Below are 27,804 nucleotides of genomic sequence, written 5' to 3'. Positions count from 1 at the left end.
TTTTTATACAGCTCAAAAACTGTGAGAGAATGTATAAATTGTATTTGGAATAAGGCTTTTATTCCTTCAAGATGAGCCAACTAATCTTTTTTCTACAGGCAAAGTTTTGCTGCACGTGGAACTTTAACAGAGTATTGGTAGGGTTCACAAAATAAGGAATGTGATTTTTCATCTTTAAAATAGCTCATTTTTAATTTCTACATCTGAGCAGTATTATAAGGAAATAAAGACACAGGACTTTGGTGAGCATGATGACTGTAGTTAGTATGAGAGAGCTTAGAGGTACATTTCAGCTTCATACTGATTTTGTTTCATGTACCTCATAACACAATTCACTGCACTGAAGAATTTTAACTCAGCTTATAATCTAGGGGTTCTTTCTCTCAAAGTGTAGGTACTACACATAAATCTGAATTTGTTCCATCTTACTTAAACACATTCCTAGTTTCCTCTCTCCTTTAAAAACAAACATCACATCCTTCTGATTGCTTCTTCCAGTCTCTTCTTCGTAATATTGACCTGAATAACTGCATTCAAAAGAGAGGATTTTGAGTTTCATCTATCACTCCATAAACAAGCTGTCTGCCACCCACAAATCTATCCGTACCTTGAAGTATTTCAAAAAACACAGGTCAAGGTGCACATTCCAGCTCCAAAATGATTCCCCTCCACAGAACATCTTCAGTCTTCTGTAAGTCCTCTGATCCTGCAAATTTTGACTGCATGGCAAGGAAACTAAGCCACAAAGGAAAAAACAGAGCAAAAACATTTTCAAATAATCACTGACTCTGGACAATCAAGGGTCCTTTTTCTGTGTCCTCCTCTCTTTCTCTTCTTGTTTACAGAGCTCATTTCAAAAGATGAAAATGAATTAACAAATAAAAAAACCCTGGCACCCTAGTATCTCATCTCAACTCTACAGCAGACTAAGAAAGAAATGGACTTAATGCTATCAAGAAAAGGCAAGTACAGAAAATGCACCACTTTATTGGAGCAATCTGATCTGTGGCTGAACTCAAACACAGATGGAATGCAAGCAAACTATTTTATGCTACACTGCAAACGTGAATTGTCGTAAGGTTGTTTATATGGGTGGATAACGAGAGGACAAGGGGGAATGGTTTTAAACTGAGACAGAGGAGGTTTAGGTTAGATATTAGGAGGAAGTTTTTCACATAGATAGTAGTGTCACACTGGAACAGGTTGCCCAAGGAGGTTGTGGATGCCCCATCCCTGGAGGCATTCAAGGCCAGGCTGGATGTGGCTCTGGGCAGCCTGGTCTGGTGGTTGGTGACCCTGCACATAGCAGGGGGGTTGAAACTCGATGATCATTGTGGTCCCCTTCAATCCAGGCCATTCTATGAATTATGTCCTAAGGGAAGAAGTATTAGCAGACCTGGAATAGAGCAGGTGGTAAAGACAAAGTACTGAGATGCCAGAAGGTGAGGGTAAAAGTACCCCTCTGCAATGTATACAGTAGTGCTGTTTATCTTGCTCCACAGCTTCTGCTCTGAACAGTTTTTCTTGTATTCCCATGCAGCAGGGAGATCTCAAGCTTTTCTAATATAAACATTAGGGAAGAAAACAACCTAAACTATCAAGACATCACCACATTAAACCTTAATTTACTGTAAAGGCTTAAACTATGTTTCTGCTGTCTCTATCAATGCAAAATTTCATTGAATGTAAAAAAAAACTGTAATGTCCGTTCATATGTTTTTAGTCTCTAAGAACCACATCCACTCCTGGATCTTTATAAAAAGACTGAAATGGAAAAAAAAAAAAAAAAAGAAAGAAAGAAAGAAAAAAAAAAGACTGCATTGTAGTATGTAGTATGCAGTGGGTTGGGTGCTTTTTAAAGCTTTCACAGCACCTCATTGATCACAAGCCTCGATTGCCTGCATAAGCAAATGGGGAGGAAAAGTGGCCACAGAAAACTTAATTACCTGTCTGTGGTGACATCCAGTCAGTTTCCAGGCCAGACAAAAAAGAAAATAGTTTTCTGAAAAACGCCTGCATTCTTGACTGTTTAAACTATGGTTTTCTTCAAATAAAATGCTCACTTCCTTGGTTATATTCAAGAGTGGTTGTTAACAGATCTGACTCATTTTCAGATGACAGCTAATAAATCCCCAAGTAAAATAACTCAAACTACTGTTCAAACAGCTTTTTTCAGTTCTTAAAGGTTCTCATCCACGCACTGAAATACAAGCAGGCATCTATAGGCAACACAGATTCCACAATTGTAATCACATTCATAAGCAACCAGTACATTTCCAAATCAGTTTCACATAAATAAGCAGCCACTTTTCAGTATGTCAGCACTGTTTTCTCCTCAGTTGCACAGTGTAATGATACCAAGGTTACAGAACATAAAGTTACTTTCTTTTCATCAGCTCATGGTGAAAACACAGACTCTCCTCAATGAATGCCCCTCTTTTCCAGCTGAACTGGGGGTTAGCTGGGCTTGGAAAGGGCTGAGCCTATCCCATGTCCTCATTTGCACAGAGTACATAACGGGACGTGTGACTTTGGTTCCTACAGCCAGAAATCTGCAGCGCAGGGCCACATCCAGAGGGAAGCAAAGCCTGGCTTTCAGCACAGAACTGCCACATGGGCAGCTTCCAATGCTTGCTTTTAAAACCAGAACTGAATTCTACTCTGTTCTCCCAAAGCCACCATCTTTAGATACTGGACATTGTACAGGAAGCACCGGTTAATCTGAAATCCAACTCAAACAAGTCGATGCTATGAAAACAAGAGCTGCCTTAGCCACACTAACATTCTTCATATTTTAGTAACTGTGTGTTAATAAAACCCTCCTTCCGAGCATGACAGTGCTGAACACTCTGAGCCGACGAAGCCTGAGGACCCCGCGTTAATGGAAGGTTTGATCAGAGAGCCTAAATGATTCAATCTTGACTCATGTACAAAATCATTCACATAATTTGTTCCTTTGGGCTTTTTTGAAAAAGAAGGCACAAACAAGAAGGCTACATTCCCCTACAAAAAACAGATAACTGCATTATTTACTCATGGTGACTCATTCATCAGAAGACTTTATGACTTTGTCTTAATGAGGATTTTAGCTGGTATTAATTGCTGCAGGTGAACCAAGATGTAGTTACACAGATTTTTTCTTCCTAATGAAGACAAGACCACAAGGAGCAGGGTCAGAGAGACAAAAATATTTGCTAATCACCAACATGCCTTCAAATGCATTCATCCATATCCTAGAAAACCTAAAAAGCATTTAATCATATTGAACTACTACAACTACAAAGTATATCATATTTTACTGCAGAAAATAAAGACAAGGCAATCATGAACACTGAAAAAAGGAATAAATTTTAAAATTATAATAAACATGATTTAGTATTTCTCAGATTTCATCCTCAGATTTTCTACAGATATTAGCATGCTTGTCACACCATAAATCTGCACAGTGACAATACATTGCTAATCTCCATGAATTTATCATTTAAATATTTCTTCTGGAAAAAAAAATCAAGTTGAGTATTTCTACTATTCACTGTTATTTAAGCTATTAATAAAACTGTTATTTTTAATTCACAAATCTACCTGTTTTTATCATTTGCTATCTTACATAATGCTTTTCAAATGCAAATTTTCAAACACAACTTGTAGTTGTTCATAATCTCTTCCACATCACTTTGTTTCTACTTGATGGGAAGATGTGAACTATTGACTGTGAAGTATCAGTACAGTATCTATGTCCATATTATGAAAGTTAAAAAGCCTCTTAAGAGATCACTACAACTTAGAGATCATTACAAGTTAGTGCATTCATTAAGAAAAAGAGCTCAAAGTGAACTTGACTCTGATTAGATGCCAGATAATCCACAATGAACATCACGAATGCCTTAAATTCAGGGAATGTTTCACAGTTTGCATGTTCTTAGGCATATATGAATCTAAGCACCATAAAGACATCGACTCATTAGCTCAGCCCATCAAGAAGCTACTTGCATTTACCATGTTTTCAACTGTAATGTTTTCATGTTGTCACTTTAATGATTTACTAGGACACAGTGAAAAGCAAGTGTAACGACCATTCTTAGAAAGGAACACCGTCTCCAGTTGTCCAGTCCCTCAGCAGCATGATAGAAATATCTTTGTGACTTAACTTCCAGTAGGAAGTCTGGTGACCACCTGAGCAGGTACCTCCACATGCTCACACAAGGACACACACCCCACACACTGCACATACACAGCCTGGCACTGTCTTAACACAGCGGTGTGCAAATCAAAACTGTGTAACACCTCTCACGTGGTACAATGTAGCTGCAACCTAAAGGGACAGAAAAAATTCTTCCTGACTTCTCATCAGGACCACATAAGAGAGCCCTGTTTGATCACTTCCAACATGTTCCATAAGTATATTTACCTTAGCAAAGACTGAGAAAAAGGAGGCATCAACACTTCGGACTGCAGCTACCCTAGTTTTCTGCAAGAAATGTTTCACTTTAGTATTTCCCCACAGTTAAAACTGAAAAGGAACTTTGGATAATCAGCTGTCTGCTTAGAGTTTTTAATCGTAACTCCTGCAGAAATAAATCACAGGGATTGTCAGAAATGTATTCAGAATTCTGAGTGAATAAAAATGTAATTTTGCAATTAGAAGAAGAGTATTGTTACAAATTATTTTGACATTCATTGTGATAAATCTGATCAGGGCAAACTATTTACTTACTGTGTACATGCTCAGAAGCACTGCCTGTCAAAATAGCTACAAAGATCAGATAAGATCTACTAACCTCTTGTTATTTACATTTTAAACAAGCATAAACTATTCTCCTTTGGTTTGAAAGCTGAGGTTGGTGACAGCACTACATTCAGTCTCACTCATACAATTGAATCTCAGATCGTGTGTTCAACAAATCAGCAAAACAAGAGAATATTATTTCCAAGACCTTTTTTAACAGCATGTAGAGTTTCAAAGCTATTTGTCCCTAGCACCCAGACTCTAAAGGAGTAAACATATAAATTATGGCTTCTAAATTAAGTAAAGTTTCCAAAAGGTCTCCAGAGAAATGGTGTTACCTAAGCAAAAACTGCATCCCAGGGATAACTCCACAGAAAGCAGAGCAAAGTCTCAGTCATTGAGCACACCACAGAGATTGGCACCTGACTGGTAATTCAGGGATTCATTCTGAATATCTTTCCTGAATAATCTTCATTTAGATAAAATGTAATCTGTAAAGACCACTTAAATTCATCCAAGCATTGACACACCATGAATTTGCTTAATTGCTTTAAATGCCTTACCCTGATGGTAAAGTCAAAATGTAACAAGAATTTCCATTGGTAACGTGATGGACTGGCTCTCACCACTATCTAGCATGCCAGGTCATCTTTTCTTCTTTCTTTTCCTTTTTCTTTTTTTTCCCCTCCTGCTAATGGGATCATTCATGCATTGTAGTAAAGGTTGGTTTGATACTGGACAATGCAAATGCTCCAGTGGGCTGGTCATTGAATCACTGGTGACTATGTAGTCAGCTATCTTGCTTCAACTCTTATTTGACTGTATAGTGTAGCTTTTCAGCCAGAGCAAAATCAATAGCTACAAATTTCTTTTCTGCACATGAGTTCACCTCAGCAAAAGGGACAAGACTCCATTAAACACATTTTATTGAATACCTCCATACATTTATATTTAAATTGTGCCATATTAGCTAAGAATAATGCAAGTTCTGTTCTTGTACATACGTATTAGCTTAACAAGCTGTTAAGATGTCTAATATTTGCAGCACACAGTGTGAGCTTTAGAAATCAAATGAGTTATGATGTTAATAATACATGAGAAATCCAGCCTTTCACTTACTTCTCACTCCCCTTTCACTCTATCCACAGAATGCACCTATTTGCAAATGAAGCAGAAGAAATCTATAAAACAGAGTCAATTAAAGCAAGTCAGGAAAGGCAAAATGTTGAATACCTGTCTGACAACGAGGTGCCAGGAAATTCCACCCATTTTCTCTCATACTTTCTCTATTTCGTTACCAGCTGGCTCTCCCTTTAGCCCTGAACAGAGTCCCATAAGGAATCTGAGCCTCAGAACAGAACATCCAGCCACAGAGGGGCCACTTTCTCAGCAAAGCCCAAATCATCTACACTCACTGCAGGGACCAAATACAACTGCAGAGCTGTAACTATTTTCTACTGCAGACCAACCTAACCCATGATTACTTTTCTCCTCTCATAAATTTACTGCCTGCATCTAATTACTTCCGTTCGATTCCCTACACAATACCTATAAATCTGTGAAATTTCTGTAGGATATTATCCCTTCATAATCTTGGCATAATCATTTAGTAGAATCCTACACTGAATGGAAACTTACTGTCAGTAATTTCTAGAAAGAGGCGATTTTCCGTGGTCTGTTATTTTTGACAGCATTACATCAGAAGTCTGCTCTGATTCTTTATTTCTATATATATATGGTGGATAATTTCAATAACATTCTTTTAACTGAAATTCAAGGCTTTGTTACTTTGATTTTTTCATCACTCCATATTGAACAATTATTAGCACTGAAATAAGTTAATGAGGTATATTACAGTAGAGAAGTATCTTTGCTGATTAAATGACTATCAAGAGTAACAAAACGCATCTCTCTCACCTTTGTTCCAAAATAACAGTATTTAAAACTATATAAGTGTTATCATAACTAAATGGATGTTTCATGGCTGTGAGGATTTTAATATACTTTATTCTGAAGTATAGTGACTCAGTCTAATGGCTCAGAGCTGCAAGTAGGATAAAACAAGAACCTGTGATGGAATGTTCAGGAGAAGTGATAACAAATGAAGCAAGAAGCTTTGTCACGCAACAAAATGTAGTACAACATTCCTGAAAATGCTCCACACCTTTAGAATGTGCATTTTGGACAGAAAGGAAAGGTTAAGAGGTAAATTAGACTAAGTCTACAAAGAATTCACAGAATGGCTCAGGCTGGAAGGGACCTCAAGGATCACGAAGTTCCAACTCCCCCGCATCAGTCAGGGCCACCAACCTCCACATTCAATACCAGACCAGGCTGCCCAGGGTCCCATCCAGTCTGGCCTTGAACACCCCCAGGGATGGGGCATCCACAACCTCTCTGGGCAGCCCGTTCCAGCATCTCACCACTCTCATAGTAAAGAACTTCCCCCTGACATCCAACCTAAATCTTCCCTCTCTCAACTTAAAGCCATTTCCCTTTGTCCTGTTATTATCCACCCTTTCAAAGAGTTGACACCCCTATTATAAATGACTTCTGTAAGTGAAAGAAGCCTTGGAATTTTCAGTGTGTATCTTATTATTTTCACCTCACTAGCTTTTCTGGTAAGTATGTTTGATTAGGACTCTTGATTCTGGCTTATTCTGGATATCTAAGATCAATTTACAGAGAGATTTATAAAAGGAAGGCCCTCAGAACACAAAGGACACATGGACACTCACATCTAGGACTGGCTCTTCGCAACCCCTCTCCGTCTTGTTCCCAGCACGCTCCACCCACCCATTGCTGCTTTCCGGCTGATGTCTGTCAGTGATCACACCTCGCTCTCTCCTGCTGCAGGTACCACAGCACACTGAACTGAGAGCCCCTCCACCCAGGAAAGGCAGAAGCAGTTTTAGTAAGACAGGATGGACTGCACTGATGAGGCATAAACAAGAGTACCAACCAGCTGAACATTTTCATATAACCCTTTTATTTTTTTCACACTTGTGTTTTTTCATAGCTGTCCCTTCTTCATATCGTCAAAATTCCTATTTTCTGTTTGCCTTGTAATCATAGAATATCAGAAGTCAGAAGTGTTCTAAGGATCGTCGAGTCCAAATCCTGCCCCACTCAGGACCACCCAAAAAGCAGACCGTACGTCTGAGAGCACCATGCGGACACTTGAATTCCAGCAGCTTGGTGCTTGGGAAGCCTGTTCCACCACACTCTGGTGAAGAATCTTTTCCTCATATCCAACCTGAAGCTCCCCTCCCGCGGGCTCTCCTAAGAAGTCCCACAGCCAGCTCTGTGCAGACCCCAGACATTCTTCCCCCGCGCCCTGGCAGCAACTGCTCCGGTTGCGAAAGGCGCCCCCCCTCACACGGACCACGGCGCAGGAGAGCCGCCACCAACGGCCCCCGGAGGGCAGCGTGACGTCACCGCCAAACTACCCTCCCGCCTCCAGGATGGTTCACACAGCTCCTCTCGCCGGCGGAAGTGACGACACGAGAGCCGCGCTGATTGGCCGAGGCGCCGGAAAGGGGCGGAGATAGGGCGGCAGTACCGTTGGTAGGGGTGGGGGGAGTAGTGGCGCCCAGATTGAAAATGTCGGAGGCGGGGAGGGAGCAGGAAGGTGGTTTGGTTCCGTTCGTGCCTTCTGCGTTGGCGGAGGCTGTGGCTGCGGACTGGGTGCTGGAATTCAGCTGCTGCTGCCTGTGCCGGCATTTCGTGGAGGAGTGCGGGTCCGAGTTCAGGCGGTGGAGGGACGTGGCACAGGGTGAGGAACCGGGCCTGGGTTATGCTGTAATAATCTCCATCAGAAGACAGTCGTGGTTGTGGAGAATTTTTCAGTTGTAGCTACACGAGATCGAAGAGAGACGCCAACTAGCCCTTTAGTGTGATGGGGGGGGTGTCTTCTAGATGCTCGTGTGAATGCAAGGGAAAGTCATCCTGCCCCTGCACTCAGCATAGGTGAGGCCTCACCTCGAGTACGGTGTTCAGTTTTGGGCACCCCAGTACAGAAAGGACGTTGAGGTGCTGAAGCAGGCCCAAAGAAGGGCAGCAAGGCTTGTGAAGGGCTTGGAGAATATGGCCTATGAGGAGAAACTGAAGGAACTGGGGCTGTTCAGTGTGGGGAAAAGGAGGCTGAGGGGAGACCTTACTGCTCTCTTCCAATATCTGAAAGGTGACTACAGAGAGAGCAGGGTTGGTCTCTTCTCACTGGTGACAGGACAAGGGGAAATGGCCTCAAGTTGTGCCAGGGTAAGTTTAGGTTGGATATCGGGAAATGCTTCTTTACAGAAAGGGTTGTTTAGCACTGGAATAGGCTCCCCTGGGAGGTGGTTGAGTAAATAGTCAAGTAAATATGTTTTTATCTCAGATAAACAAAGGGAAATGGCCTCAAATTGCACCAGGGGAGGTTTAAGTTGGATATCAAGAAATCTTTTTTACAGAAAACTAAGCACTGGAATGAGCTCCCCAGGGAGGTGGTTGAGTCACCATCCCTGGATGTGTTCAAAAACCATTTGGATGTGGTGTTCAGGGACATGATTTAGTGGAGGGTTATTAGAGTTATCATAAAATCACAAGGTTGAAAATGACCTATAAGATCATCTAGTCCAACTGTCTCCTCAACACCATGGCTACTGCAAGCACTGAGCCATATCACACAGCATGGTGTCCAGACGCCTATTGAACACTGCAGTTAGGGTAATATGGTTAGGTTGCAGCTGGACTTGATGATCTTTAAGGTCTTTTCCAACCTGAGCAATTTTGTGATTCTATGTGAATTTGAATGTTGCTATTATCTTCATTGTAGAGAGCTTGAATATGTAATATGAATGCTTAGACGCCATCTTCAGTCACAGAAGCTGAGACCACAGATACTGACGGTTCAGGGTTGCTTACAAAGTTGAAGTAGGTTTAGTGGAACAACAAATTTGTTGTTTGCTTATTTAAAAAAAAAAATAAAAAAAATAAAAAAATGCAGTTTACAGTAACTTACATATCTGTAGTCCTTGAGCTTATTTTCTGATAGAATGCTAGGAACATCTCAAGGAATTACAGCCCAGCAAATAGACATGGAATAAAGCCTGATGGATATGAGTGGAAAAGCATGGACGTAAAATGAGGAATATTTTAAGAGTGACAGTAGTTATTGTGTAGATACCAGACTTGATGAGTTTCCAGTGATTTTTTTATTTTTATTTTATTTATTTATGTATTTTTTAATCTGTTGGCAATCATTTTCCTGAAGATACAGTGTTAGAGCTTATGGAGATTTTTTTGTGGTTCATTTTTTTTGACCAAAGTAAGTGTGGTAGTGTAACTTAATTAAAACTTTGTAAAGCACTGAATACCACAGCAATACCACAGCATGCAGTATAAATACTGTGGGGACTATTAAGGGGAATTGCTAAAGTTAAGAAATTTAAAGATAACTAAAAATAGCAGATAAAGGGTGTGCTAGATTAAATTATTTATTGTGGTTGACCTTGGGACTGTGGCTAATTATTATGAAGCCTCCTCAAGAGAGGAGGGAAGTAAAGATGCTTGCCAACACAGATACAAGTTAGAATATCTCTCCCAAGAAGAATGGGAATACTTTAGAAGACTGTATTGGTAGAAACAATTCATTTATTTGTGCAGAGGGCGAAGTTAGGTAGAACTAGGAACTAATAGCAAACTTGGAATGTGAGAGTTCATCTACAGAAAGAGCAGCATGCTGTGAGATTACTAAGTCAAGAGTATATTAATCTATGAAAAAAGCTAACTGCACCTGTAAGATTGCATTAGAAAAGGCTTTTCTTGTGGGAATGCAAAACATCTGCATAGATCAAAATAAGATTTTACGGAAGTGGTGATTGGCTTTTAGTCAACTGAAAAAGAAGCAAGTGCAAAAGTTTAGTACAAATAAAACAAAAAGAGGAGATATTTTATTAGGAGATAATGTTTATTCATAGCTCAGTATGCTGCCAGGTGGAAATTGGTGGGATACCTTGCTATTTAGCCTGGAGTTCACAGGCAGCTTGGCAGGGGTATGTGCCTTTCCTACCTTATCCTGCTTCGGCAGGTCTGTTAGCAGAACTGTCTTGTTCAAGTGTCTGCATGGCAAGGAGCAGGACTTCCAGAATCTCTCATGGAAACCAAGAAATATATTTAAGTGGCTGTACAGAGGGAAACAACTTCTGCTTGAGGATACTTTGAACAAATGAATTAATAGTAAACTGTTCTAGAATGCTTCTCTAAGCCTATTCATCTGCATTACCTGTGAATGACTGGTGCTGTGGATCTGTTATCTGTGCTGCATAAGCAAGGTTTCTTTTCCTTTAGCTGTGAAGGAATTTAGAGCTGTGTAATGAAGACTTTGTGAAACAAACTAAAGCAGAGAATTTTTTATGTAAAATCTCATCCTTGAACTAAAGTGCCAGAGTAGGTGCAACCTAGAGGTATGTGGAGGAACAGAGAAAGCTTAAGTGATCTCAAGCTACTTGCCATGTGCATCATTTAGCTGCAGCTTTCTTTCTACTCAAGAAATTTCCAAACTCTGGCTCCATCTTCAGGATACAAGGGTAGCACCCACCTCCAATAGCGAGCTCATTATCCAGGCTCATTCTGACACTGAACTCCCTTGTTTGCTAGGGGAGATGCCTAAATTTGAGGCTATAACTAGTGGCTCTCTCTCACTATTCTAAGCAATATGCTTTATCTTATTTTGTAACTTATCTAAAGCTCTTGTATAACTGTTTTCAGAAACAGAACTGCAGATGTGTTCTTTGAAACCCAAATGACAATCTAATATCAAGAATTATATTGGGTATTCATTCAGGCTTTTTAATTAGTTTGTAAATGCATGCTTTTCCATTGTTCCCTAGGAGATGATCATACAGTAATAAGCAAGTAGGCTGAGCACTTCCAAGTAAAAACCATGGTGTTGTGTCAGTGAAAACCCTGTGTGGATGGGTTCCCATGCTGCACAATCCTGGTTCTTGCTAGGCTGACACTGGGAAATGTACACAAGCATGACCTGGACTAGGGTGCTTAGTCTTCAGCCATCTTGGACAAGTTGACCTGTTCTTCCAGGCTGGATTGGCTCTGGGCAGCCTGGTCTGGTGGTTGGTGACCCTGCACATAGCAGGGGGGGTTGAAACCAGATGATCTTTGAGGTCCTTTTCAACCCAGGCCATTCAGCAATTCTATGATATGATTCTCCTAACCTTGTAAACCCACAGTATAAATCCTTATATTTCTGACTAGGCTGCTCTTGTAGCTTTTACTGCTTTTGATCTGTCAGTTGTCGCAGCAACACTGTATGTTAGCAGTTGATGTACTCATGTGCTTCTGTTGCAGGGAAATCTTTTCTTGAAGCAGTTACCTGTCTCCATAGTACGCTACTGAGTAAAATAGTGTCTTATTTAAGATGATGTGGTGGTGTTCTGAGTTAATGAACATGAGCCTGTGATCGTTTTGCAACTCTGAGTTATTGTTACAAACTGCTTCAGAGGAGTAAATTTGAATTTAAATATGATTTAAGTTCTTATATTACAGAAGAATAAGTCATAATCCCCTGACTTTAATTTGTTAGGGATCTGAGGAAGGGTTTTTAGTCTGATATTATTGTGTAGTACAATTATAGCCACACTGTGGCAGTGCTGGTGCAAGACTGACTTTTCTTTTCCAGCTGTTTCTAATGGCTTCTCCAAAATAACAACACATCAGAAAAAAATGGTGTACCTCTGTCAGCTTTTGATAAGAATTGCAGATGGAAAAAGACTTGGTAAGTACTGTAGTTTATTGGTTCTGTTCTTTTCTCTCCCCATTAGCTGTGAAGTAGGTGTGTGGTGTGTGTGTATATATGTAGAGAGAGGTGTATTAGGCTTTTGCACAGCTTCTGCTATATGCATAAAATGACTGAATTCTCCGCTGTTGGGTTGTTTGTTTCACATATATTTGCGCTATATGCTGGACAGGTATTATTACTCTGTGCTAACTGTGTGGTGTTGGAACAGTTACACGTTGTTCAAGTTGTAGGTTATATTTTCTCAATAGTATCAATGACAGAAATATAGTGGGGGGAAAAAATGCCTAACCCTTAGTGAGCAATATCTGCAAGTGCAGCAAAGTGCTCTCCACACTTCACACATTTAAATCTAGAGATTAAGGCAGACTGTGCATGTGTGAACTTAGATGAGAAGAGTGATTTTCTTTTTACAGAGGGCTGCAAGACTTCCAGCCGGCAGCAAATCTTTGGCATTGTTGTTCACTGTCTTCTGTTTGGCTGAGGTCACAACTGGTTTGGCCAAGCTGATTCTTTGTCCGCGTTCAAGTTTTTGGGGTACTTAAGTTCTCTGCTGCCAGCTTTTTTAGGAACTTTAAAAGCAGCCTTGCAGCCATGAGCAAGGAAGAACAAAGATGTATTTTAGCTTAGCAGTACCACAAAGGCTTGTTTTCCTACAATTAAAACTTGTATTATCAGGTAATAACATTTTTCTTTATTCAGTTCAACTTCAAATTTAGCATATGATGAGTTATTTTACATGTAATGATAGAAATTTCTCTGATAATACTTTAACATTGTTGTTGTATGTGTCATTACAGAATATGACTTCATTGTGTTTTTATCTATCACAGTGTAGGGGACCTGTGTGGAGAGGAAGACTACATGAGCTTTGTAGTTGTTATACCAGATGTAGTCGCATGATGTATCTGGATAGCTGATGTATTTTATGGTAGCTTTCCTAATTCTTTCTTTGATTAAAATAAGGCCCAGTACAGACTGGGAAAGGGTAGTTTGTTTCAGATGCCAACTCTTGAAGAGTTAAATGCTTTGGTATTACCTTAAAATAAACTCAGTGTGAAGTGTCGTGTTAACTGAAGCAATAATTAGGAAAACACTGAAGTGTGACTTCTTTCTTTTGTGTGTATGTATATATGCACATCATGCTACTTAAATTTTAACAATTCATGTTGTAGCTGTTTTCAAATACTTCTGCTTTTTCAGTCTTGCTTATGTAGCTGTTACCAAGTGCTTTTGCTTTTTTAGTCATGCTTAAATTACTTGCCTTCTATCTGAAAAATACTTACTATAAGGAATAAGAAGACACAGAGAGAAATTATCTCATGGTGCCTTTTAAAGTGAAAGTATACATGAGGCTGTAGTTGAGTGAATGCTTTAAGCTAAGCTGGCATTGCCACAGACAAAAGCTGACTTGTGCACTTGCTAGCATCTGTTACATTGGTGCACTCACTCATGCCCAGTGATCAGACTGGGAAACTGTAGAGTGCAGAGGGAGTGGTTATCCTGCTAGGCTGGATTTCTGTCAGAACCGGTCACTTTGATGCTGTGTGCTGGGCGTTTGCACAAACCTTATTATTGGCACAGTGGCATGAGAGGATGCTTCTACTCTTCTAGTGACAGCCTTCTGTTACGCTGTCTGAATTTCCCTTGGTTTGACCTGTTGAAGAAAGGAAAGAGAATTCCTTCTGATCTTGAAAAGCACCTGGAGAGAGAAACTAAAAATTACTTGAGGAAAAAATGAATTTTTTCTTTGTATATATGACTTCATTGTGAATAAATACTGAATATACTTAATTTTCTATTTCTTTTCCCTCTAAGAATGCCAATTTGAAAACGATACAAGAATTTCACCTTTGGAGTCTGCTCTGTCATTTTGGACTTTACTTGAAAGAGAAGAAAGTAAACTAAATACACTTCATGAAGAAATTCGTCGCTTGATTCAAATTCAGGTCTGTGTGACTTACTCAGAACTCTTCAGCAACTATTCATGCTATTAAAACAGAGCTTGAGCTATGAACAGGCTGAAGTTAATTTTAAGTTTCTTCTCTTTTTAACTTTAGAGCTGTACAAGGGATCTTTTTTTGGTTCTGGTTTGTTCCACTTTGAAATACTGAAAAGCCCATCAATTTGAAAAAATCAGATATCAGCTGAGTACTTCAAAACATTGCATCTTTATCTTTACAATGTACTTTGAGTAGCTTTAATTTTGCATGAGGTTTCTTGTCTAAAAAAAAAAAAAAATTCTCTATATTAGAGAGCTTTGGATTTCAGAGAGAAATATGTAGAAACTGACCTGTTCCTAGTAGGTATTTCTTTTTTGTTGGTTTTTTTTTTTTTTTTTTTTTTTTTTGAGAAGTGTATATTAAGAGGTTTTACAGTTGGAAAGATTATAGTGGTGGAATGGAAAAAGCAACAAAGAGCGAGCGAGAGAGCTCACCCATATCCAAAGATCTAGGCTCACGGGGTGGGGGGGAACTTCACAAAGGAGGGATCTCCAGGAAAATCTCCTTCTCTAGTGGCAGTCAGCCCTTAAATGGGGTCTAGAGTGGAGCTGGGATCCACCACTTCCAGTGACACAGGTGAATTGCCTTCACCAGTGCTCCTGCGGCTGACCCAGTCCTTTCCTCAGGTGATCAATCAGTGGCTCAGGCCATGGCTCAACAGTTCCCATACAGATTGAAATCTTTTGTAAACAAATTCTTAACCTGCTCTGAATTATTTTTTTTTTTTTTTAGAATTCAGACTTTCTTTGTACTTTGTATTTTGTACTGTACTGTTCCAAAACACTTGAACAGCTGTTTTTGCTGCTCTTCCCTAGCATGCAGTAAAGATGAGTGTATGCATGCTGTTGAGCTGGAGTTAGAGAAGATAGGAGAGTTCACAGTCAGATTTCTCAATAAGTGATTTTATTTTTTATTTTTTATTTTTTTTTTTTATTTGGAAGTGCCTACAAAATATCTGTGCTTAAACAAGGAATAATCCCAGTTGTTTGGGGATTTGGTGTTTGGTTTTTTTTTTTTTTCTTGAATAATCATCTAAAATATACATGTGTTGTAATATTACAAGTGGGCATCACTGAATTACTGAATTGAATGTGTCTTTTTAAGTTACACTTAATAAAAATGTCAAATGATCACATTACTGAGAAATGCATTTGTTGCACTTCAATTGCACTTGTTTTTAAGGGAAAGTTGTCAGCTGTTGCACTGTGAAAGTCCTTCAGAGGGAAGATCTTACTACTTCTTAGTAGGTAAAGGAAACTTCGCATCAATTAAGATCCTTTTAATTCTCTGGTTTTAAGCCTTTATTCATGACACATAATATTTCCAGAACTAGCTCTAATTAGGTAATTATTAGTCATCTTGAGATGCTTCAAAATCCAGGGCTGTATATTTACAAAGCTGCAGGAGTGTGACTCTTGTTTTCTACAGAATTTCAGATCAAATGTTTCAGCATACCTTGAAGATATAACTTTTGATTGTAGGTTGTAGCAGTCTATATGGAAAAAGGATATTATAAGGAGGCTGCTGAAGTTCTTGATAGGCTATTCACAGACACAGAATCACATAAGGTAAGAACTTGCTTCATTTACGCTTGTTTTTGTTTGCTTGCGTTAGAGGAAAAGAGAGAAGAACAGTTTCCCAAAGGTAGCAAATACTACCTGCATAGCTTCATCCTTTGTGCAGTCACTTCCACAGATGTGGCAGCTGTCAGTACAAAAGAATATTTGTACATAGGGGAACAATAGGAATAACAGGTGACTTATGGGAGTGAAGCAACTCCTCCTAGATGCAGATATTCTCTACTGTGGGTAGCAACACTCCAAAGGACATCTTTCCCACTCTGATTCTGGGAAAGTGATACTGCAGGTTTTTTCTAAGCTAAAGACCATATAGGTATGCTGGTAGAGAAATTAAGAGTCACTGCTCTAATTGGGCTGCTGACCTTTTCTGAGCCACTGCAGTGTGCTTTATCTGTCTTCTCCATTGATTAATTAGCATTGTAGAGGTTGAAACATCAGAAGGAAAGGTCATTAGCATCCGTAACATAGAGGGAATGTTTTTAGGCCTCTATCTGGAACTGCTAACATCTGTGTATGATTACCTCTTGGTTTGATGTTCACTGCTTCATGAAGATGTGAATCTTATGTGCATATCAGTTCAAAATAATAGGTAATGCACACACCTGAATTTGCTGAAAACAGTAAGTGTACTAGAAGTGATGATTTCAGTAATCAATAAAAATCATAAAACCTATAGACTACTGCAGTAATAGGGATGGCTTCTAGGAGGTTGAAAAACATGGAGGGGGGGAAGAAAAGAAAAAATAGATTGCGTATAGGCTTAAGGGATTTAACTTTTATTTTGAGTGTAGTGCTTATGCAGGTCCTTCTTTACTTGTATTTCATTAGTTAGCTGAAAAAACTTTTGACAACCTCCTGTTTTCCACCCCTTATCCCCCACCTTGTAATAGCTATGTGTCATAAACTGCTGAAACAGGAGGATCTCTGGCATTTTATGGAGACAGAAAGTGATGCTTTTTAGTATGCTATACTGAGGAAAACAGTGTAGAGAGGAAAAAGTGGAAGAAGACCAACACTGCAGACAAAAAGAAGAAAGAGTGATAGCAGTTCTAGATCTTCCTCTGGTATATCAGCATAAATGCTCCTTATAAATAGTAGTATGTGTATAATTTACTCTTCAGAAACCTTTCTTTCAGAAGACAGCTGTTTTGGAAATGTAGGTTGTAGTAATAGTATTCGAGTTCATAAACAAGTGCAGCCTGAATAAATGCGTTACTTATTGTCTGTTTTGGTCTCTGTAGGATTCAGGGTGGTTTGTGGATGAGTGTGAGGTGATTAATTACAGGTGTTTTTGTCTTGAATGCTACTATGCTAAATAGCCCTCTTCCTGATTACTGTAGACTCCTTTCTGTAGCAGTTTATGTAAGGAGCAAATAAGAAAAGAAACCCAATAATGAGAGCTCTTCTGGGCAAACATTCTGCTCCATTGACTGTACTGCTTTCAGTCTTATTTGAAAAGGAAATGAAAATGTGCATCTCTGGGAAGTTGTACTTACTGCTCATTGAACATATAATCAGAGTAATCTCCAGGTGTTCAGTCTAGTCCACTGTAGAATCCTTTCAAACTGTATCATGAATTTGTCTAGGTATATTCAGAGAACTACATAATCATCTGGTTTAGCTTTGTCTATCTCCTATTTATCATAGATGCTAAGATAACTGCAAGACACATTTTTAGTTTGTCATATATAGCTGTGCTGTGTGTTTTTTTTTTTTTTTTTTTTTTTTAGCCTTTAAGGATGAAGCTGGCAGCCATAGTCAAAAGCAAGGATCCATATGTTCCCCTTCTCCAGAGCTTCAGTTACAATCTTTTGTTAAGTAAAGTCAAGTCTTACGTTGAACTTTTCCTGAAAGAAAATGGAACTAACTTCTTACTACAGGTAAATGAAAGCTATTTTGGAAACTCTTTTTTCAAAAGAGGTACATGATGATAAGATGAAATAGATGCATACTTTCAAGGAAGCTGTTTAGACTGTATTCAATTACCTTAGATGAAAGAGAAGCCTTATCTTTTTATGAAACATCTTATTAATTAAAAAAAATTAAGGTTGAATGTTTAAGAGAATGTAGGAATAAAACTCTTCTAAAATACTTCAAATTTGTCATCCATACTTGTCTTGATTAGCAAAGTAATTTGGAGGGTAAAAAGGCTGGGGCTGCCACTAGGACCTGTTCTAATCCTGGACAGATAATACAATTGTTTTGCCTTATTTAGGTCCTAATTATAGTAAAACAGAAAGATCAAGACCTCTTAATTTGTGTAAAAGTTTGGAATGTCAGTGGATTTAGGGATGAAAGACTATTGCTGCTTTTTCCTGTAACATTTTCTTTATTCACAAACGATCTTGCTCAAAAATGATTTAAAGTTGGCGAGAACAGCATTCCTCCAGCAGTTCATCTTCAGGAGGATTGTAAAGAATTTCTCATATGTTTACTTGCTGTAGAAGAGTATTGAGTTGCTCAATTACAAAAGCACAAACATCTAAAGGTAATAAGAGGTAAACTTTAAAGTAAACAAGCTAGAAGTTCCTTTAGGGTTTTCATTTTATTATCAGAAATGGACTAGGCAATCTCTCAAATGTATTCAGAGTAATACAAGCAATACTTTCAAAGTCTTGCTGTGCTTTCAGTTCTCAAGTTTATTTTTTCAAAGCTGTATCTTTGAGCCTAAGAGACAGACTTGGAGATGCTAGGGAAGGGCTCCAGAACTCCACAGTAACATACCTAGACCTTCCTTCTGTGTACACATCCTTCCTAGTGTCTGTGCCATTGTGGTCGTCTTCTCAAGTCTTTTTACTTTTCCCTGAATTACCTGGGATATGAAGGAGGCTAGAGGAGTGAAGATTACACTTGGCTGAGCAACATAAGTAACTGTTTTCCAGCACTGTACAACAGAAAAATACCCTAACGTTAACTATTTGTGTCTGTCTGCCTTTTGGTGCTTCATGAGGAAATTCAAAAAGGTCTGTTACCAGACTGTCTTGTGGGCTGCTATTTCCAGCTTACTGTCAAGCTTGGAATCTGCAAATTTGCAGCTACTACTGTTAATTTTTTTTTTTTTAACCTGTAAGTTTCTTGAAATTAAACTGTCCTAAGAAGAGTGTGCAGATACTGCAATGCTGAAAAAAGACCAGCCAGCTAAGGTCACTCAGGAAATAGTTTTACATTTTACTGTGTAATAACTTCTAGTATTCTTTCAAAATAATTAGTCTTAGGGACAAATCTGAAAGCTACTGTTACTTTTAAAAGTATGTTTATTTAACTTCATGTGGTCTTCTCTGCTAATTTATTTGTTTAGAAACTCATCCTCACTTCTTGACTGTGGTTGAGGATTGTGAAATATACAGAAGACAGACCTTTTGAAAATTAACAAAAAAACGTTCTTGGGAATATCGAGAGGTTCTACAGGTTACTGTGAAGGAAAAGTTAAGATTTCCAGAGAATTGAAAGTTGGTCTGACAAGAAATTACAGGAGGCAAAAGCATACTTTGAAGGAGTGAATAATTGAAAGCAACAGGCTAAGGAGAAGGTTTACATCAGGCTTGCAGTGAATTTGTTGACTGACTTGTTTTGACTAATAACATTTAAGCATTGTGAAGCAGATGCTTTCGATTGGATAGATGGTGTTAGATAGAATGCAGTTTGCTGTGCTTAGTACTGATGGTGCACAACTAGGATTTTTAGGTCATTTGACTGCAAGTATGCCTCTAAGATAGTAGAGAAGAAAGTCAGCACCAAAGTGACCTGAACGACATCATGTGCACTAAGCTTGTTGGTTTTGTTTAGGTGTTATTTATTATAGCAAGTAGATGAGAGGAACCTGGTGATGAGAGGAGTAAGCAAAAATCTTACAATTCCTTGAAGTCTGTAGCGTTCCTTTCTTCACTTGGGAAATGAGGAGAAATCATCTTAGTTTGTGGCTAAAAGGCTTTAGGCAGTATGTTAAATGTCTTTTTGTGAATGTGGGAAAATTATTTTGCAAGCTAAAAGTCTGAGATGTATCTTTTGAAAGTTTGTAGGTATTTTTGATCTTGACACACTCTGAAGTGAGTAGAATTATATGAACTTGTGAGGGCTGTCAGTTTCTGGTTTGTGCTCTAAAAAGGTCAATTTTAGAGAATCTTGCTAAGATTGAGGCTGCAAATACAATGTTTCACACTATCTGTATGTTCTGTTACTGTGCAAACATTCGTTGTGTTTCTCTGTGTATGTCCAGATGTTACTTGTACCTATTACTAAACCTTGATTTACTGGCTGGTGAATGTTTTATGGATCTCATCTTGCCTCATTACAATTGTTTTTAAACTAATTATTGGTAATGCCTCTTGAAGGATCTGCAAAATATGCACTGTTAGAACTAATGCAGGCTACACTGCCATTATTTAAGTTCTGGCTGATTATAATTGTGAAACATGAATTCCGTTTCTCACAGGCAGCTACAAAGCAAGTGGAATCTAAAGGAGGGGAACTAAGCGTGTTGCAAAACAAAACCTTGAATGTTAAAGAAGAGAGAGAAAATCATTTGGAAGCAAAACAAAGGTTTGTATTTAGCAATATATTACTGAGGGATATGCTTGGATAGTAATTTGAAATTTGTTGAACTACAAGTAGGTAGAAGGAAGGACATTTAAATTCCGAATTGCTTTCCAACAGAAAATGAACTACAAATGCATTCTCTATTTTTAAGTATTGGCTTTTCTGTGGTTGTTACTCTTGGCATTTACATCAAATAGTTTGGTATTAAGTACTTATTCAAAATACACATTTCTCAATTTAAACAGCTGTCAGTCTTGTGTAACAACAAAAACATTGAAATACTTCAAATATTTTCTTTTCGAAGGAGCTCAATCAAGACTAGCTCTTAATTTCAGGCTATAGGTTGTGTGGAAAAGAAGGCAGGGAAAAAGAATTTCTCTTTTTCAACTAAATGTAGGATTCACATGTTTAACAATTCTAGCATTAAGGTAAAAATGTAGCTTTGTTGATAAAGCATGACTAGCAATATGAAGTTCCAAAACAATTAGATTCTTTTCTAAGAAATACTGTGGGACCTCAAAGCCTGGTTTTCTTTTTCTTTTTCCCCCTTTCCCTCTGACTTGAATTTAGACAAGGTAATATTCTAGGTTTATCACCATTTGTTCTTCCATGGAGAATAAACTGTGGGCTTTAGTCATGGTAGAGTTTCTTTCTGCAGATTTATACCTAGAATTCTTAGCATCATTTTGTTGAGAAAATGACTGGCGCAGATGGAGTGTACAGCCAGACACATAAGGTATTTTTGGAAGGAGAGGTCCTGACACAATTAAATGTGAAAGAGATATGGGAATATTTGTCAAAAACTGACAGTAACAATTCTTATTTTGTAGAAAGAGTAAGATATTAAAAAAAAAAAAAATAGTAGATACTTAAAATTTAAGAAGTTACTTCATGGAGTAAGCTCCATGTTTTTCAAGGACTTCAGTATTAGCTAGTGGTAGTTCTGGGTACAAAGGGGTTTATGCAATTAGTGTTGGTCTACTGCTGTTTTTGTAGAGGAGTCTTTGGTTTTTATTTCATTTAAATCTTGTTGATTCACTTGAATGACAAGTTGCTGTTTAGGAAATTATTTAAGACTTACAGAAGAGCTGTGGAGTACTACAGACTGGCTAACTGGAGACATAACATCCCTAATAGGGTTTAAAAAAAAAAAAAAAAAGACTGTTAGGAATTGGCTTTAGACTTAGATATTTGATGGTTTTTCTTGTATTTTTTTTCTTGCATTTTTATTGTTGTTCTGTGTTCTTTGCAGGCCTTCTTCAAAAGAGAGATGCAGAACAAGCAATGTTCAGAGTGAGTGTTAGCTATTTTTTTTTTTTATTTTTTATTTTTTTTTTTTACACTTTGAAAACAAAGTCACATCAGACACTTTTCCAGACCATTTGTTGGCTCAGTGGCTGCTGTCCGATGTGACTGGTTTCACGTAAGAATGATTATGGTGAAAACTCTTAATTACTGTATGCAGTTTCTACACAAATTCATGCTTGGTGGTTGCCTCATTTAGAAAACTGAAATGATTTAAAGTTCCCTGGTAACTCATTTTGCAAAATCATTCACGTCCTTTTTTTTTTCTGGTATGCTTTGTTTCTTGTTAGCTTGTTCTACTAGGATTCTGGTATTCTGTAGGGAACATAGCTGCCAGACTAGTTAAAAGACTTATCTCTTTGGCTTCTGACCTAGATAAGTCAGAAGACCTAGATAAGTGAAGGAAGGAGCTAAAGAGGCTGGCTGACTGACTGGAGGAGCAAATGATAGTGTAAAATGCAGTTAGGATGCTTCTGAATAGTCCTGGTTCCAATTTTAAAAAAACTTTAAATCATGAATTATGTAACATAAATTCTGAAAATCATTAGCACCTTGTTACCAAAGATGGAATGGGTACATAAAGTGGTGATCAGAAATATAGAAACTAATTACAATTCTCTCTACCTGAACTGAGAGAGTTACGGTAAAAATATTTTTACAGGTGTGAAATAAGTTCCTTTGCTATGTACAGTATTTACCTAATTGCTTAAAATTACTCTTGTGAGGTCTGTTGCATACGAAGTACAGTCACTTTCCTTGACAAACTATATAGTCCTTGGACTGAGATGTGATTTGTGTGCATGAGTGTATTTAAAAATATGTTCATACAGTAACACTGAAATTTTCTCACTCTTCCTAAGCGTACTGAAACAGTACACTGTGTCTCAGAATTGTTAAAATGGAGAACTACTACTTCACTGTTGACTGCTTATTGGTCTGGATATATATTCATTGTTTTCTAGGGTTGAAGGTCTTGAAAAATGTAGAAGAACGTGGAAATGATTTGCCTTGTGGCCGAAGAAGACAGGTTTGTAATGCTTTCTAATCTAAATGGTGTTGGAATTAATTTGTAGTGCAGTAGAATCTTTTTCCAGCTGTAATAGACTGAACTTTGTCAATGCCTGCAATTAAGCTTCTTCATGTTATTCAAGCTGCACTGTAGTCTAAGTTTACATTCCTATCTTTAAAAAAAAAAAAAAAGCATTTCTGTTGCAGTCTCTATTATTATTATTATTGCTCATGAGACTTAAATTTGTTGATATGTCACTAAAGCTAAGCCTGACTCTTCTTAAACATGTTTTTTTGTAAAGTAGTAAATGTACAAGTTTCATAAACAATGATGAGAGTATTTGAGTTAAAGAATTCATTATGTCACTTGCTCATAATGCTTTGAACATCAAAGGATGTCTTCCAATATGGAAGCTTAATGGAGATTTTGTAATTTTGTAATTCATAGAATCACAGAATCATGGAAACGCTCAGGTTAGAAAAGCCTTCAAAGATCATCAAGTCCAACCACAGCCTAACCATACTACTCTAACTCTAACAACCCTCCACTAAATCATGTCCCTGAGCACCACATCCAAACATTTTCTAAGCACATCCAGGGATGGTGATTCAACCATCTCCCTGGGGAGCCCATTCCAGTGCTTAACTTTCTGTAAAGACACTTTTTTCTGATACCCAACCTAAACCTCCCCTGGTGCAACTTGAGGCCGTTTCCCTTTGTTCATCTGAGGTAAAAACATACTTACTTGAGAAACTATTTTAATTATTGTAAATGAAGTGAGAGGCTTTTCATAATTTACGTTTCAAATAGTCCTTGAAATTCCCTTCATGGATAAGCCTACTTCTTTGCATTACTTGAAAACAGTTGTTAAATCTAGTAATGCTGTAATTCCACAGATGGAAAAGTACAGGTAGAAGTGAATTTGAAGTTGATTTTTCTTTTAGGAATGAACTACAAACTGATCTTGTGTATAGCCATTTTTTCTTAGGGTAAAGTGATAAAGCATTTGAGTTTAAATTAATACTAAATTGATTCCTCTGAAAACTATCTCTTTAGAAATAATATGGAGTCTTTCTACTGACAATTTGCAGTGTTATCATATGTCCAATTTTAGTGCAAGTTATTTCATTCTTCTGTTCATTTTGACATGTCATTTTTCATACAGGAATGGGGAATATGCTTATACTTCTTTTTTTCAGACTCCTTTGTGAGGAGAGTTGTGCTTATTTCTTGCTTTCTTAAGGATTTTTAGTGGCTTAATCTTCAATTGTATGCTTTTCTCAAGATGGTTGAGGTCCTAATGGGAACTGTTGAAGAATGATACTGCCATATGTTCTTGGAGGTTGCTGGAGGCCCCTGCTACATGAAAACACAATTTTTCATTTTCTCAGCTAATGCCCTAAAAAAAAAAAAAAAAAAAACCTATTTTCACATAATTTGCCTGTTGTACTCAAAAGCATGATTTTTTTTTCCTACATAATACTTAAATATTGTCAGCTAGTTGCTGACAAGCATGCATTCATCAATCTTGTTACCAATATCAAGTTTGAAACTAATTGGACAACAGACACAGAATTAATGGCAGCACTATAGTCAGCTACAGACCTAGGGCTTGTGGACAAATCTCACTAGGAAAAAAACCACACTATTCTTTACTATTATAAATGCAGCATTATTAGAAGCATGAATTTATAGAAACTTACAGAAAAGGACAACTTGTTCTAGATTTTATTTTTTCAAAATTGTTTCTCTCAACAACTTTAAAAAATATGTATAGGCATTTGCTTTCTGCCTGATACTTATGTCTGTTAACATCAGCAAGGGCTCTTAGATTGTATAGAAAGTAATGATAATGGCTTTATTAATGATAACTGCACTTCTGCTTAATTGTTTGCATTATATAAGGTTGTCCACATGCTTGAAAGAATGCTATGGATTGTGAGTGTCAGAGCTGTTGACTTCTAAAACTTCCTTTTCCATCCAGTTCCTCTTTCAATGTTGGCACTGTTTGCTCTTGTTTTGTAAATAGCATTTCATTGCAGTGATTCAGTGCCTGTTTTCAGCCTTTCATTGCTGTTTTCAGTTAGCTGCAAACAACAGTTTGCTGTTTGTTTTTTTTTTTTTCCTAAAATAAACTCCTATGGTCTGCAAGTGTCAAAGAATTTAGGGAGCCCTTTGTTCTCAACTTATCTTGTATATGCATGGCCAGTCCTTTATGTTGCCTAAAATGAGTACAAAAAAAAAAATTTTGTCTGAAGAATCTGGGTTTTCATAATTTAGTCTAAATTACATAGAGAAAAATCAACATATCTAAACTTCAGTGGAAAAATTCCAGAACAAAGTAGAGTCCCAGGATGCACGAAGGGAAACAAATTACTAGCATAAAACTGACTGAAGAAATGTCAAGATCTGGTACTGAGTACATGTGCATGATCTATCCAGCTAGAAGTGATCTGCAACTTAGAGGAGAATCCTGTACATATTCTAGTACTCTTCCCCTGAATTAATATAGGTTGTTTTGAACTATTCCACATCCATTCTTGTTTTTATTTTCTGTTAATGTCTTTTTTTTTTTTTCCAGTTTTTCCTAGCACTGAAGACCCTTTTGGTATTTTTAGATAATGCTGTAAGCATAATAGTAAAGAATCACTTTTCCCATCCTACAAGGAGTATGTAAGCATAGTCCTGTGAAAAGTTGCAGTTTCTCCAGGTCCTGCTTACTACAGAACTGTTTAAGGATATTTGGAGCATCTGCCTCCTACAGCAGTTCCCGCCTGAGGTTGCTGGAGCCCAGCCTGGTGCACCCAGGGATGTGGGGTTTCTGCACAAGCTGAAGCATGTAGGTGCTGTGTTCCTATGCAGTTCAAGCAGTAGTAAAGCTGAGTCTTCTGTCGCAGATGCAGGCACTGATGTGGCCAGTCACACAGATCACCTCAGGCACAGCCATCAGCAATGCTCACATAGGGAAGACCCACATAAAAGCCCCTTCTTCAGCTGGCAGAGGAGTTTACTTGTGAAAGTGCACACACTGGTGACTTCCCCCAGCTACTTGTATGGCCCTTCTGTCAGCCTTGTACACCTGCCTGAGTCCTGTTATGTGCTTCATGGATCCTTTGCTTTTCTTGCTGGAACAGACTGATGCACCAAACACAGCACTTGTGCACTTGTCCTACTGGTGTTTCATGCTTGAGTTGCATCTCTTCATGAAAAAGGCAAACCATGCTCTGTGCTATGTGCTTTTCTGGCTGTCCTTTAAAAAGCTTCACTTAATCTCTCAGGAAGGTAAAAATGATGAAACTCATGGCTTGAGATGAAGACAGTTTAATAAGTAAAGCAAAGCTGCACGCAAGCAAAGCAAAATCGGGAATTCATTAACTACTTGTTAGCAGATGTCTGGTTATTTCCAGGAAAGCAGATGTCATCAGGTCTAGCTGTTTTTTAGGAAGAGAATGCTACTATCTCCTTTTCTTTCTTTTGCTCAGTTTTTATTGCTGAGCATGGCATCATAAGGTATGGTCATTTGGGGTCACCTGTCCTGGCTGTGTTCCTTCCCATTTTCTTGTGCATTCTCATGCTTTGTTCACTAGAGGGCAGCATGAGAAGCAGGAAAGACCAACATTGGTGTGTTATTAATCCTGTTTTTGTCACGAATCGTAAGCATAGCACCATATCATCTACTACAAATAAAGCCAACTCTGTCCCACAAAATCAACAGTGTTGCACAACCTACTCTTCACCAAACCTAGTAGATAAGCAGAATATGGTGAACAGGAACAGCAATTCAAATTCTTCAGGAAAGGGGGCTCTAGAAAATACATACTTGTAAAAGCAACCAACTCTTTGCTAATTAAATTGTGCTGACTGTGGGACTGTTAGTTGCAAATGCTTGGTGACTAATGAGACCTGCAGAAGCCTGAGACATTAACTATTTTTCTTCTATGTATCATTAGCACTGCAATCACTGAGTCACACTCATGCTTTTGATCACTAGTCTGTGTGAACTTCACAGTGCTCTTCTGGGGTGAACTATTGACTGTTTTTGCTTTTTCAGTGCAACTCCAAAATAAGACACTGGTGAAATGCAGAAATAAGAGACCTTCATGGTTGGTTTTTTAGGACTTATGGTCATGATATGTACAAACACATGCAGATTGGATCATCGTGTATTTTGTAGAAGTCCATTAACTAGAATTAGACTTTTAGTGTGGAAGGCAATGGTACTCACAGAAATGCCAGTGTGAGGTCAGTGAAAACTGACCTTTTGTATTCTTTTGTAACATCTGCAGTTCGTGAGACCATCAGGAGCAGCAGGATTCCTCCAGTGAAAGAAAGACAAATTAAGAGATTGATTAAATGGAACATCTACAGAATTCTCTATACATCTCAACTCAATCTCATTAATGTTTTTGAGTTAGTGCTCTTTTTTGTAAGTTTGTTTTTTGTTTTTTCAAAATTTATTCCCCAAAATCTGGAAAGCATATTGGGAAATGCCATTTCAAACAGAAATTCTTACTTTTTAGATGTATTTTTCCTAACCAGTTCTCCCACAGGGGGATTCTGTTATCTTTGTAGAAATGCTTTACAGTTTGATTTGCCTCAGGGGACGTACACTGGTATGATTGTGTCCTTGTTTTGGCTGAGATAAGAGTTAAATTTATTCACAGTAGCAGAATGATGCTATGTTTTGGATTCAGAAGAATAGTACTGATAACATACTGATGCTTTGATTGTTGCTAAGCGGTGCTTACTCTAAGTAAGGACTTCTTGGATTCTCACACCTCCCTGCCAGAATGGAGCTGGGAGGAGATAGAACCAGGACAGGTGACCTGAACTGGCCCCAAGGATATTCC

At 38.1% G+C, this 27,804-nt stretch overlaps 1 protein-coding gene across 1 annotated transcript in view; it reads left to right on the top strand.

The window, feature by feature from the left end:
- Window positions 1-8,299: 8,299 nt before the first annotated feature.
- The window catches only part of TERF1 (telomeric repeat binding factor 1), a 24,047-nt gene continuing 4,542 nt past the window's right edge, over window positions 8,300-27,804 (top strand). The window contains exons 1-8 of the mRNA XM_042809046.1: window positions 8,300-8,501; window positions 12,405-12,500; window positions 14,340-14,470; window positions 16,006-16,092; window positions 17,835-17,984; window positions 20,537-20,643; window positions 21,893-21,933; window positions 22,908-22,972. Of these exons, the coding sequence (XP_042664980.1) occupies window positions 8,330-8,501; window positions 12,405-12,500; window positions 14,340-14,470; window positions 16,006-16,092; window positions 17,835-17,984; window positions 20,537-20,643; window positions 21,893-21,933; window positions 22,908-22,972 (849 nt within the window). The 5' untranslated portion in view covers window positions 8,300-8,329. The remainder of the gene's footprint in view (window positions 8,502-12,404; window positions 12,501-14,339; window positions 14,471-16,005; window positions 16,093-17,834; window positions 17,985-20,536; window positions 20,644-21,892; window positions 21,934-22,907; window positions 22,973-27,804) is intronic.

The sequence above is a fragment of the Centrocercus urophasianus genome, unplaced genomic scaffold (genome assembly GCF_019232065.1).
Source record: "Centrocercus urophasianus isolate 14NV4802_14NV808 unplaced genomic scaffold, USGS_Curo_1.0 seq_11, whole genome shotgun sequence".
NCBI classification, from domain to species: domain Eukaryota; kingdom Metazoa; phylum Chordata; class Aves; order Galliformes; family Phasianidae; genus Centrocercus; species Centrocercus urophasianus.
This window is presented reverse-complemented; position numbering and strand designations above follow the sequence as displayed.